Source organism: Equus caballus, chromosome 16, assembly GCF_041296265.1.
Source record: "Equus caballus isolate H_3958 breed thoroughbred chromosome 16, TB-T2T, whole genome shotgun sequence".
In the NCBI taxonomy this organism is placed as follows: domain Eukaryota; kingdom Metazoa; phylum Chordata; class Mammalia; order Perissodactyla; family Equidae; genus Equus; species Equus caballus.
Genome location: NC_091699.1, coordinates 36745868 through 36758712, shown reverse-complemented (window position 1 = coordinate 36758712; position 12845 = coordinate 36745868). Strand labels below are relative to the sequence as shown.

At 39.6% G+C, this 12845-nt stretch overlaps 1 protein-coding gene across 1 annotated transcript; it reads left to right on the top strand.

The window, feature by feature from the left end:
* The first annotated feature begins 233 nt into the window (after positions 1 to 233).
* On the top strand, positions 234 to 12432 carry C16H3orf49 (chromosome 16 C3orf49 homolog). The gene is given in 7 exon segments (XM_070236954.1): positions 234 to 358; positions 5234 to 5349; positions 5352 to 5555; positions 8651 to 8774; positions 10982 to 11012; positions 11669 to 11782; positions 12235 to 12432. Coding segments are annotated over 7 exon segments (912 nt in total).
* Positions 12433 to 12845: the final 413 nt, after the last annotated feature.

Genomic DNA, 12845 nt, shown 5'->3' with positions numbered 1-12845 from the left:
TCAAATGCATCATTGGCGACCTCTGTGAAGTGGTAAACAGGGCCAGTCCCACCAATGATGTCTCTAACACCTGGAAGGGAATGGAGGAGAGATTCCAAAAATTTCCTACATACTTTACCCCAAACAGCCCAAAAGTTAAAAGTGCCTCAGTCACTGGATGATTTTGTTTTGAAGTTTGTGAGCTCAAGAGCTAAAGAAATCTAAAACGGCTACTACAGGGAAAGTTGACGGCGATGGACCAACCTCAACTATATCTACCAGAGCCCTTTAAGGTCGCTTATGGTAGAGTGGGCCAGTACCAAAGACTTCAGCAACCCAGACAGAAATATGGCTCATTCAAAAGGAAGGGGATTCAAAGGTAGGTAATTGGGACTCATTTTCTTTTCCGTTGAGTGAGAGTCTTTGGATTTTGCGTTGAACAATATTCACAATGATTAGAAAGGGTAGCATCTCTTTTTAAGCTCTGCGTTTAGAAACGAAGGCTCCGTAGGGACTAGCGGGAGAGGGCAGTGCATTTATACATTGGGTCAGGAAGCCTAGTGTCACAGAGGAAGCCTCATTTTGCCATCACAAAAGTCTTAATTGTAACACGGAAAACCTTTCCTTTCCACCTGAAATTGAGTTTTAATGTGGCATATGATACTAAAATAAGCACTGATATTAAGTTGATATTTCAGTCTCAGAATTTTAGACATCACATGTCCCATGCAAATACTAACATTTCGGAAACTCAGGAGCACGTTCTTCAAGCTGATCTGTGGCCAGCGCTTTCTGTTCCCTTTCCCAGCGATTTTGGCTGCTGAGATGGGTACTCATTGTACTTCACCCACGTGTGGGCTCTTTAGCGTAACCATAAAACTGTCTTATACCTGATATTTCTTGCCAGTGGCAAAACCATAAAGACAGGCATGAAATACTCCAAACATAATACATTTTAATCTGGAAAGTCAGTGAGATGATTTATTTTCCAATTTCTTGGGGCTTTCTTCTTACCAGGTTCATGAGTAATAGCCCAGACACGTACAAGTGAGGTGTATTCATGAGGCCTGAGGCATCAAAGACCAAACTTCTGAACTTCCACGGACAAAATGAAATATTGCAGAGATTTCCACTTTCACTAAGAAATGAGAGTTAAATGGGGAAGCAATACAACCAAATAAATTTACTACCAGCCAAGATATTTAAAAACTTAAGAAGAGAAGTGTTCTTTTCATAATAGAAATTGCAGCATTTCTATTCGTAGGCCCTGGAGCAAAACTGCGTTTGTTAATTCTGTTCTACATAGATTGGGAATAAGGGTGGGGGGCGTGGGAGTGGGAGACACACTCTAGAGATTCAGAGACTACTTAGAGCTGGGCTTTTTACCTGAGGGGTTACGAGCCTCCTGAATTGTATTTCCATTGTTTGTTTTGTGTGTGTATATTTATGGTAGTAAATATTGGTGGCTTTATTAAAAGATTCTCAAACAACCACAAGCAAACACATAGACACAGACAATAGATTGGTGGTTACCAGAGGGGGAGGAAGGAAGAGGGAAAGGGGGAAAGAAGTTAAAGGGCTAGAATATTTTTTAAAATTTTTAAAAAAGAAGGTGGAGGTTTTCACAAACAGAATTTGGTCATGGCTTCTAATACGAGTTAATGTGAATTCTTGCTATTGCCTTCTGTACCAGGCTTTGGCTTAAAACCAAATGGGAAGTCAGAGAGCCAAGCTTTGAGGGGCTGGTGGGCCAGATGGCCTCCCTGTTCTCCCCTGAGATCTTGACTCCACATACCTGTGAAATGCCTGTGATCCATGTTGGGCGGGTCGAGGGGATCAAAGGAGGCAGGAGAAGGGAGGAGATGGAAAAACAGCCACACTGAAGGACAAGTAACAGTAAATTCCAGGTTTTGCCTGGCCTAAACACTTAAGGATATTTTAATCAATGTTTTCATAAGATGGAGTTTTAATTGTAAGAGATGATAAAGGACTAGGCCCATCACTCAGGTCACAGGGATTGACCTCAGTGGTTGCCAGTGATACAGTAAAGAGCACCAGACTGAGTTGTACAGCCTAGCTATGTGACCTTGAGGAAGCATCCTCGCCTCTCTGAGCCTTAGCTTTCCTCATCTGGGAAGTGGGGATAATATCCTATAAGACTGCTGTGAAAGACTGAATAAAATAAGATTATGTAAATAATAATAAATAAATAAATTCTGAGAGTATTTACGGCTCAAAGCTGAGACAAAGGCTGGACTCAAACTGTGCAGGAAATAGGAAGAAGAAAGCTTTTGGAGTTAACTACCTAGGCCAGGCAAAAGGATGTGGCCCCAGAAGAAATGGGATTCTGCAAGACTTAACTTTTCAAAGGCAATGTTAGAATGTGCAGCAGGAACTGATAGACCAGTGGTTCTGGCAGAGTTTGATGCTTTCAAAGCGGACAGTGAGGAGCAGTGAAATGTCTGTTGCCATGCACAGTCAGAGTTGAGCTGAGTTTTGCAACTTGGATATCAGCGGTCGATTAACTTTTTTCCTTCACATTTGCTGTAGTAGCTTGTCTGTATGTTATTTACATTAAACCTGATCTGCCTAACTTTCCCATGAGAGCTAAAAGTAATCATGTAGGCTTTACAGATCTGTGCAATATATCTTTTTGTAGGGGAAAAAATTAAAATTTAGTTATGTCTGTCCCATTCCCATTGTGCACACCAAAACTTGAGTTCATTATTTTACTTCACAATAGTCAAACATTTATTCTTAAACAAACAAAGATTCCAGGAGGGGTCCATGGGAGATTAATCTTAGCCCATAAATGATTTTCGAGTGAATACGAAATGGCACTCCTTCCTCAGGACACTTTACTGCCATCTGCTAGAAAGTTATTGTAATAACCATAAGCTACTAAAATGACTAAATGTGAATAGCGCCCCCTAGAAGTTGAGCACATACAGCTGGCAGAACTTATGTCCTGATCCCAGAAGGGAGGCTGCTGGCTCACAAGGTCTCCCTTGCCTTTTACATTTTTCCCACACAGATCTGATCCACATGGTAATACAAGCTATCACTTATTGAATGTTTCATTAGGTTCCAAACCTGTAAATTATTTCCTTTTATTTGCACATTTCTGAGAATAATACACCCATTTTCAAATGAGAAAACCCAAGCTTGTAGAGGTTAAATAACATGCCCAAGATCACACAGCTAGGCAGTGTGGTGCTAGGTTCAACCGAGACTATTTAACTCCAGTGCCGGGCTCTTACTGAACTACGTTCCGTGTATAATTACAGAGAAGCTGGATGATTTAGGTCCAGTTTAGAACAGTGTTATCCTGGAGGATAATAGACATGCTACTGGTGGTACTTGAGAGATTTTAGGTAGTATATGAAGAAAATTTTTTAATGGTTTGAATTTATTTACATCCACGTAAGAAATGTATATTACGTATATAATAAACAGGACATAATGTAATATAAAAGCTAGGATTTCACTCAGAGAAATGAGGATTTATATTCACACAAAAACCTGTATACAAATGTTTATAGCAGGTTTTTTCATAATAGCCCCAAACTGGAAACAACCCAAATGTCCTCCAATGAGTGAATGGTTAGAAAAAGTGTGGTACATTCACATCATGGAATATTACTCAGCAATCAAAAAGGAACAAATTATTGATACACATGACAACTTGGATGAATCTCCAGGGAATTATGCTAAGTGAAAAAAGTAAATCCCAAAAGGTTATATACTGTGTGATTCCATTTATGTAACATTCTTCAAAGGACATAAGTAACACACCTGGACGACAGCTTAGTGGTTGCCGAGGGTTAAGGAAAAGGTAGGGATGAGTGGGAAGTGGGTATGGCTATAGAAGACAAAGGACCCTTGTGATGATAGAAACGTTCTGTATCTTGACGGCATCAATGTCAGTATCCTGGTTGTGATAATGTATTATGGTTTTTCAAGAGGTTACCATTGGGGTGAACTGTGTCAAGAATACACAGAGGATCTCCCTGTATTATTTCTTACAGCTGTATGTGGAACTATAATTATCTCAAAATAAAGTTTAATTTTTAAAAATCCCTGAGATTTTATGGATATTATTGCTCTGGATAAGACTAACAAAAAACAGTTAATTGAGGAAGAATACTAGGTAAATAATGGTGTCATGGAATGGGGGATGTTCACTCTAGCACAGAGGATAACAACACAAATCTTGGGATCAGATTGTCTGGGCATAAGTTATTTAATCTTTCCAAGCTTTAATTTCTTATTTGTAAAATAGAGATGACAGTATGAGGGTTAAGTTACATAATACGTATGAAGAACTTATTAAGTGTTTACCGCATAGAAAGCTATTAAGAAAGGTTATCTATTTTTATTACTAAAATATGCCAAACGATGAAGATGGAATATGACTATTTGGAATTTGGGAAATATGAGCTTAGAGTTACTCTGTCTAAATGAATGTTCTATGTAAATACAGCGTTTATGGGACATTGGAGACTATATATATATATATTTTTTTTTTTTTTTTTTTTTTGAGGAAGATTAGCCCTGAGCTAACTGCTGCCAATCCTCCTCTTTTTGCTGAGAAAGACTGGCCCTGAGCTAATACCTGTGCCCATCTTCCTCTACTTTATATGTGGGACGCCTGCCAGAGCATAGCATGCCAAGCTGTGCCATGTCCACCCCCAGGATCTGAACCGGCAAACCCCAGGCTGCCAAAGCGAAATGTGCACACTTAACTGCTGAGCCACTGGGCCAGCCCTAAGAGACTATATTCTTTATTAACTACACTAGCAGACTCTCATCACGCATCACTGTAGCCTTGGAGCCCCCAGATTCAGCAAAAACTATCTCAAATCATCATTGAAATAAGATTGCCTATTTGCCAAATGAGGTAATATATTCTAACAGTCATAAACCAGGATTAAAATCTGCATTCTATGCTTGGCCAATTAATTTAACCTCTCAATGTCTCAGTTTACTCACTAGCAAAATGAAGATAATAATATAACCTACCTGATATGAGGATTAAATGAGCTGGTGGCCAGAATGCACTTATTACAGGTTGGTGACAAAACACCAAGTAGTTGCTCTGGCTTCATTTTCCTGTGATTTGATTCCTAGTCTTCAATTTTATTTTTGAGAATTATATAATTTGTTAACATTTGCAATGTGAATTTTAATGATTTAAATCATTCATTTCTAACTTTTCAATTTCCCTAATACAGATTATTTTTATTTTGTTTAGATGGCATAGAGCTGTGTCTATCAACTTAGTAAAACAAAATATATTGGTCCCCAAAGAAGAATCATCCAATGATAACGACATGGAATTTCATGAAAGCCAACAAAATCAGAAAAAAAATTGATGAAGAAAGTGAAGACTGTTTGGGGGAGGATGCTGTCACGCAAGTATAGAAGCAAGCCAGCAAGTCCCAGCAGAGCAGGCTCTACCAGCCACAGGGAAACCCTCCTTTCCAACACGCAGAGTCTTCTTCCTAGGCTTGTCAAGGAGCTCCCATCGCCCAAGTTATTTACCAAACCAAGAATGAGAAAGCTCTCACAGAATGGTAATCAAAGGCAGTATGTGGTTAAGCGTCAAGGCCAAGAGGAATAATGAAACTAGAATGGATTTTTTTTGCTACCCAAAGTATGGCATTTCCTGAGAGTTTGTCTGGAATGCAGAATCTGAGGCCCTACCCAGGTGTCCTGAGTCAGAATCTGCATTTTAGAAAGATCCCCAGGTGACTCGTATGTACATACATTTTGAGAAGCTCTGAATTAGATTGCCTTTGAGGTCCCTCCCAGTCCAAGTAATCAGTGATTTAATCAGTCAAAAGTCACTTTTTATTTAAATATATAAGCATACATAAGTATATATGTATATGCATATATACATACACACAGTAGAAAATCTAAAGTGGGATTTTTTTGTTTTGTTTCTGGAGAAAGTAGTGATGCGGCCTTTCAAATGGCTATTTCCAACAGTGGAGGGTGTGGTGAGAATTCTATGAATAAAATTTATGATGGTAAGTAACAAAGGACATTTTATTTTATTGTATCTACTTCCCATGTACTTTGTGGAAGAATCAACATTTGAACTGTTAACTTTAAGTCTTTCTTGCAATGTGGTAATGCTGTTTTGGGGCGTCCTATGAGTGATGAGTAACAACACCACTAATATTAGCATTCTCCTCTGTAGCTTTTTTAAACTGATAGACCTTATTTTTTTAGAGCAGTTTTAGGTTTACTGGAAAAATTGAGCAGAAAATACCGAGTTAGTTCCCATATGTCTCCTTACTCCACCCTCAGAGTTTCTTCTATTATTAACATCTTGCCTTAGTATGGTACATTTGTTACAACTGATGAACCAATATTGACATATCATTAACTAAAGTCCATAGTTTACATTAGGGTTCACCTTTTGCCCTGCAGAATTCTTTGGATTTGAAAAACTCATCATGTTGTATCATGTATCCACCATTACAATATCATACAGAATGACTTCACTGCCCTAAATATCCTGTGTACCTTTTTAACGTCCTTTACAGCACAGTATCAGGAAACATATACAGCCCTTATGTATATGTAGAGAATCCACATACAACCTCACATTTCACACAGGGATAAGGCTATAAACCTGGTAGATACTTTTTCCAGAAAAAAAAAACAAAACTGATGTCTTCCAGCTGACTGATTGCCCTTTCAAACACACTCTGTCTTCTGGAAAAAGGAGTCACTAATGCAAGCATCCAAGCATCTAGCAATTACCTGGTATGGATTGACCTATCTATTTCTGTTGAAAATAACAAAGAGGACATGCTTCTATACGGATGGGGCTGGAGTTGCAGAGTCCAGAAGGAAACAGAGGACGAAATTCCTCCTCCTCATCAGTGTGCATTGGCTTATTTTCATCCTAGTTGGAGTGCAAAATATCTACACTAAGATTTCTCCAGAAAACTTGCCCGTCCTCAGGCTGCAACTCAAATAATATGACCCTGTCTCAGCTGTGGCTCAAAGACAGTTGCTCTTCCCTGTTGACCCTCATAACATTTTTAAACAAATATTTGCTAAATACTTCCTGTACTCTAACCACACTATTAGGGATAGAGTAGCAGATAGAACAGACATGGTCCCTGTCCTCATGGAGTTATAGTATATAAGGACATTCCAACATTATGCAGATGATTACATCTGATGCAAAGCAGAAGCACAGGGCACTATGGAAACACATCTGTGTGCTCTATACTTTAGGGGAGAGGGCTCCAGAAAGAACTCCCTGAGGAAGGGCCAACTCACTTGAGACCGGAAGGACAGCTAGGGTCAGATAAGGAATGAGTGGGGATAACAGTTTCCCAGGAAGAGGGGAGAGCATACTCAAGTCCTGATATCCAGACAGCACTGGGCATATTTAAGAAATAAGAGTAATCCAGCCAGGGAGAGGCTAGTGAATAAAGTGGTAAGAGTATTGTAAACCACATTAAGAATTTTTAACTTTCTCCCAAGAGTGATAAGAAACCATCAAATACTTTCAAGCTGGAGATTTATATAATCTGATTTACATTTTAAAAAGCTAGCTCAGGCTGCAGAGTAGAGACTGGATTGGAGGAAGGCAAGAGCAGGTGCAGGAAGAACAATAAACAGGCTCTTACATTTGTTCACGCAAGGGATGATATTAGCTTCGGTTACTCATGGCAGCGGGGCTGGGGAGATAAAGGGAGAAACATTCATATGTAGAAGTTGTAAGATTTGGGAAAGAGCTGGACAGTGGAGAGTGGGAGAGAAGGAAGGGTCCCTGGGTTGACCACCTGCTTTGGAGGCGGAGCCACCATTCATTGAAATGAGGAGCCATGGCTCCCAGGGAAGTCCTCGACAGACCTCAAGCAGGACAAGATTTTAGGTGCTGCGCACAGTGTGAAGACACTGAAACACAGAGCAAATTGCAAACATCTTTTCCCCAGTGCTCCTGTCAATCTCTCCGAATACATCAAGGAAAAAGTCTCATTTCCTTCCTTTTTCTTTTTTAACAAAAAGGAGGGTGACCTCAAGTTTAGTGCCTTGTGCAGGCAATAACATGGTTTTATTTTTACCATATTAATCCTAATGCCTATTTTTGACACTGGTTTTCGACTTATGGTGTTTTAAGATTTCCTTTATAAATGCGTTTCTTGCATTAAGAATTGAACTGATATAAAGAAATATATTAAGGAGTCCAGGGTTCACATGGCTGCTGAAACATGGGAAAAACTATTAAGATGGTGTGTGAATGAGCCTTGAGCCACGTTGCTGGAGACTAGATTTCAACTTTGCTTCAATCAACAAGGAATACTCAAGGGGTCACCTTACACGTTAGATGGTTACTTTTTCTAATTCCACAGTAGTTAAAGGGAAAAGCAATGGAGAGCAAAACTGAAGCCTCAAAGACAGAGAGGTCAACACCTTGTCAGGATGGGTTGGTGACTACTGAGGTCATGATCCCAAGAAAATGCAAATGTTCAGGAGAAAGTGTAAGATTCAGAAAAGCAAATCCATTTTTGATTTTTAACCGCAAAGAAAAAAAGCTACTGAGGCAGCATGGAATACCGTCTTTTCAGAATATTTTCTAATAGGAAGAATATGTCTATAATTGTGATCCTTACAGTTTCTTTTTTTTCCCCTCTCTAAGCGACTATACAACTTTATGTTGTAGAAGCAGAGACAGAGGAAATAACCCGAGGAAATACACCTCTCCAGGCCAGGAGAACCATCAAGAGGTTATCTGTGCCATCCCTTCCTTCAGGACTGCAAAGGTAAAATGCTACAAAAACTTGCCTCTAAAGACTTACACACAAGTCAGTATTTAAGCCTGTTGTAAAAGCCAACTTCTCCTAATAAAACCTTTAAATCTGCTACTTGTGTCTCCTTTCTAAGAATTTAGGCCACAGAAAGTGGCTTTCCAGATCTGATTCCCCTACTTTTGAGCTCGAACTCTTCAGCTTCTACTACAACCTGGGCAACAATGGAATTTTGAGTTTTATATTAATTTTTTTAACTGTTCAAATATTAAGTTAGTATATTAGCATCTGGCCTATCATGCATGCTAGCACTGCCCTCTAGAACTTTCTTTGAGGATGCAAGTGTACACTTGTCCAATATAGCAGCCATTAGCCACATGTATTGTATAGACAGTGCAGCATGAGACAATCCAGGACTCTCCAGTCGAAAGCTTGTTCTTATCTGTAGGTATGTAAATTTCAGCCTAAATTGCTCAGACTATTTTTTTAAATAGCCTGAACTATTAATATTATTTTAAGTATAACAAGTTTTTACTTAAAGCTGACTATGTTCCAGACCCTGTTCTAAATACTTTAAAAATATCAACTCAAATTATCCTTACAATGGCTCAGTACAGTAGGTAGTAATTCTATCATTCTTTTAGGGATGTCACTGAGAGGTTAAGTAATTTTCCCATATCAGTGGCAAAACCAGGCTTCAAACCCAGGAAGACCTGGCTCTAGAGTCCTACGCTTAATTATTCTGCTAGGTACTAATTGTACAGCCCAATATGGCAGCCAACAGCCATGTGTGACTATTTAAATTAATTAAATTAAGTAAAATTAAAAGTTCAGTCTTTCAATTGTACAATTACATTTCAATTGCTCAATAACCACATGTGGCTAGTGGCTGTTGTTTTAGATAGCACAGATAAAGAACATTTCCATGTTCACAGAAAGGTCTATTAAACAGCACTGCTCTAAAGCATCACTGTCAGAGTGCGCCAACGTTAGTTTTGAATTTTGCCTCTGGCGTGCTAGGTTCATATTCATTTTATTCCTATTATGTGTTGGGCAATTAATTTCTAGATTTGGGGCTATGAAGGACATGGTCCTGTTTTAAGGAATTTATAGTTTAATAGATGAGATAGACATTAAACCATGGCACTACAGAGCAGTGGGGAAGGATAACCTTTTGAGTAAGTAGCACTGGGACAAGTGGACATCCATATGGGGAAAACGATGAAATTTGATTCCTATTTCACACCACAAACAAAAATTAATTCCTGTTGGGTTAGAGATCTATGTGGAAAGGTAAAACCTTAAACCTTCTGAGGGGTAACAAAAATATCTTCATGACTTTAGTACAGAGAAAGACTTCTTAGAATACAAATATCACTGATCATAAAGGAAAGGATGGATACATTTGGCTATATTAAAATTAAGAATTTCTATTCATCAAAAGACATCAGATCAGGGGCTGGCCCAGTGGCGCAGTGGTTAAGTGCACACGTTCTGCTTCAGCAGCCCAGGGTTCGCTGGTTCGGATCCCAGGTGCAGACTTATGCACTGCTTGTCAAGCCATGCTGTGGCAGGCATCCCACAAATAAAGTGGAGAAAGATGGGCAAGGATGTTAGCTAAGGGCCAGTCTTCCTCAGCAAAAAGAGCAGGATTGGCAGATGTTAGCTCAGGGCTAATCTTCCTCAAAAAAAAGACATCAGATCAAAGATTATCAACTATCTATAGAAGAGTTTTGTATAGCTCTCAGAATCGTCTCAAAAACATTATTTGAATTGATTGCATTTAAAAATTAGAATATTTCAAATAAAAATCTGGATTTTCAGCTTTATTTTGAAAAATAGGAATATTTGGAAACTAGGCCCACAATTCCTCATGGCAACAGCGGGAGATATGCAGAGGCTGCCCCCTTTGCAGGAGGCACATTCTCTCCAGTTCACACCAGCCCTAAATGGTCCTGCTTTACCAAAGCTGCCTGGCCCCTCTGGGCATTTGACTTTAAAATAGTTGTATTCAAAAAACACGGAAATAACTTAGTGATTACCAAATGCAGTAAGCACTTTATAGGAGAAAGCACTGAGTTTTATGAGAGACAAAAAAGAGGAGCCCAACTTTAGATGGATTCGGAAGGTTCCACAAGTGACATTTGAGCCTGGGCAAGCTGGCAGGGCAAGTGGAGGTTCAGCAGGCTCATTTGTAAACTCCTTCATCAGGTAAAGGGTAGGACCCAGATCCAGTCCTATATCCTTCTTTGGGTAGGTCTCACAATAGTCCTATTGCTAATTACTAAGCACAAGGGGAAGGAAGAACGAACTCAATAAGAATAAAAAGGGCTTATTAGCCAGGAGCCATGACCTAGGGATGATTTCCAATAGCAACACTATTAGGACAGGTACTTGTAAGCAGCAAGCCAAGGATGGTAGGAAAAGTATCAGGCACGGGGCAAAAAGAACCCAGAGCTTTCTTTTTTATGTTTGGAGCTATGTCTGCCATGAAAATAAGGAGACCTGCAGATGAGAGACCAAATTAACAATTGGATCCAGTGATAATGAGCTTTCTGGGGCACTGGTCCACAACAGCCCCACACTCGGTGCTCAGCAGCTGCAAAGCCAATTTCTTCTTCTTCCCCTCACGAATGACCTGCTTTTTTCCTGACACTGTATATTCTTTCAGAACCAGACAATCTCATTTCTCCGCACCCTATAGATCTCTTCAAAGAGAGCTCTGGGCACAAAGGAGATACATGGGGCGTGGAGAATAATATGAATATGGTCTCCAATCCAACGTTGTTATGTGGCAAATGTTCAGTTTATAAGAGAATGTCCCAAGGGTAAGAATTCTTATCTAAGCGCCGTCATAGAAATAATGTTGGTACTGCCTAATCTGAGGTGTTTTTGCATTTTTATGATAGGTTCCGTATTCATCAAAAAAGAGAGCACACTTTGCAGCCCTTAGAAAAAGGAAACATAGAATGGAAAACATCCTCCAAAAATCAGATTTGACTGTAGGAAAGCTTCAAATGCAGGTGGTGGACAAAGGCTTTTATTTTTGTGTTTCAAAAGCATCACAGGGCCAGGCTTAACTGAATGCATAGTCCTGCTAGATAGCATAGATGTGGGACGAAACTAATGATTAGCATGAAGAAATAATGTTAGTGGGGGGCATTCTGAGAGTGGCTAAAGGATTGCTAAGGGCACCTAGGATGATGCTGTGTTCCTAATAATTATTAAGCGAATTCAATTAAAATGAAGGCATGCACATAGGCTTCGTTTGAGAAGAAATGAGATCATCTTTACCACTTGGTGGTAAATGTATGTTTTCAAGCTCTGTTTACTATGACTTGAATTAGAATAATACTTTGGGACTTGAAAAACGTCCAACAATCCTGAACTCCTCTCTTAGGAAAAACAACCATCCCTTTGGTTTTGACAAGGCTTTTAACACATGGCTTCATTTCTTTGTATCTGTCTGTCATAGGTGGATGACCTCATAGAAACGGTGACAGATAAATCCACGAAGTTATTGGCCCAAAGACATGCTGAGCTTCAACAGTGTGAGTTTCTAGGGGACGAAATTCTTCAGTCTTCTAAGCTGTTTCAGAGGATAGCCAAGAAAACCATGAGGAAGTATAAATTGAAAACTGTGTGTTTCCCATGTACCTGCTGCTGCTTCTGATTTTGTTCCTGATTACATAAAGGTTATCTTTATAAGGATTCTTATCTTCTGTTTTTTGAGGAAGATTAGCCCTGAGCTAACTGCTGCCAGTCCTCCTCTTTTTGCAGAGGAAGCCTGGCCCTGAGCTAACATCCATGCCCATCTTTCTCTACTTTATATGTGGGATGCCTACTACAGCATGGCTTGCCAAGCAGTGCCATGACCGCCCCCGGGATCCGAACCGGTGAACCCCAGGCTGCCGAGAAGCGGAATGCGTGGACTTAACCGCTGTGCCACCAGGCCGGCCCCTTATAAGGATTCTTATCTTTTGATACATAATCCTGAATAAATGTCTCCAGTGAATTAATCAGTGGGGGGTGGTTTAGGATATTCTGCCCAACAGTCCTTAAAAAATGATCCTTTGTGAAAAACTG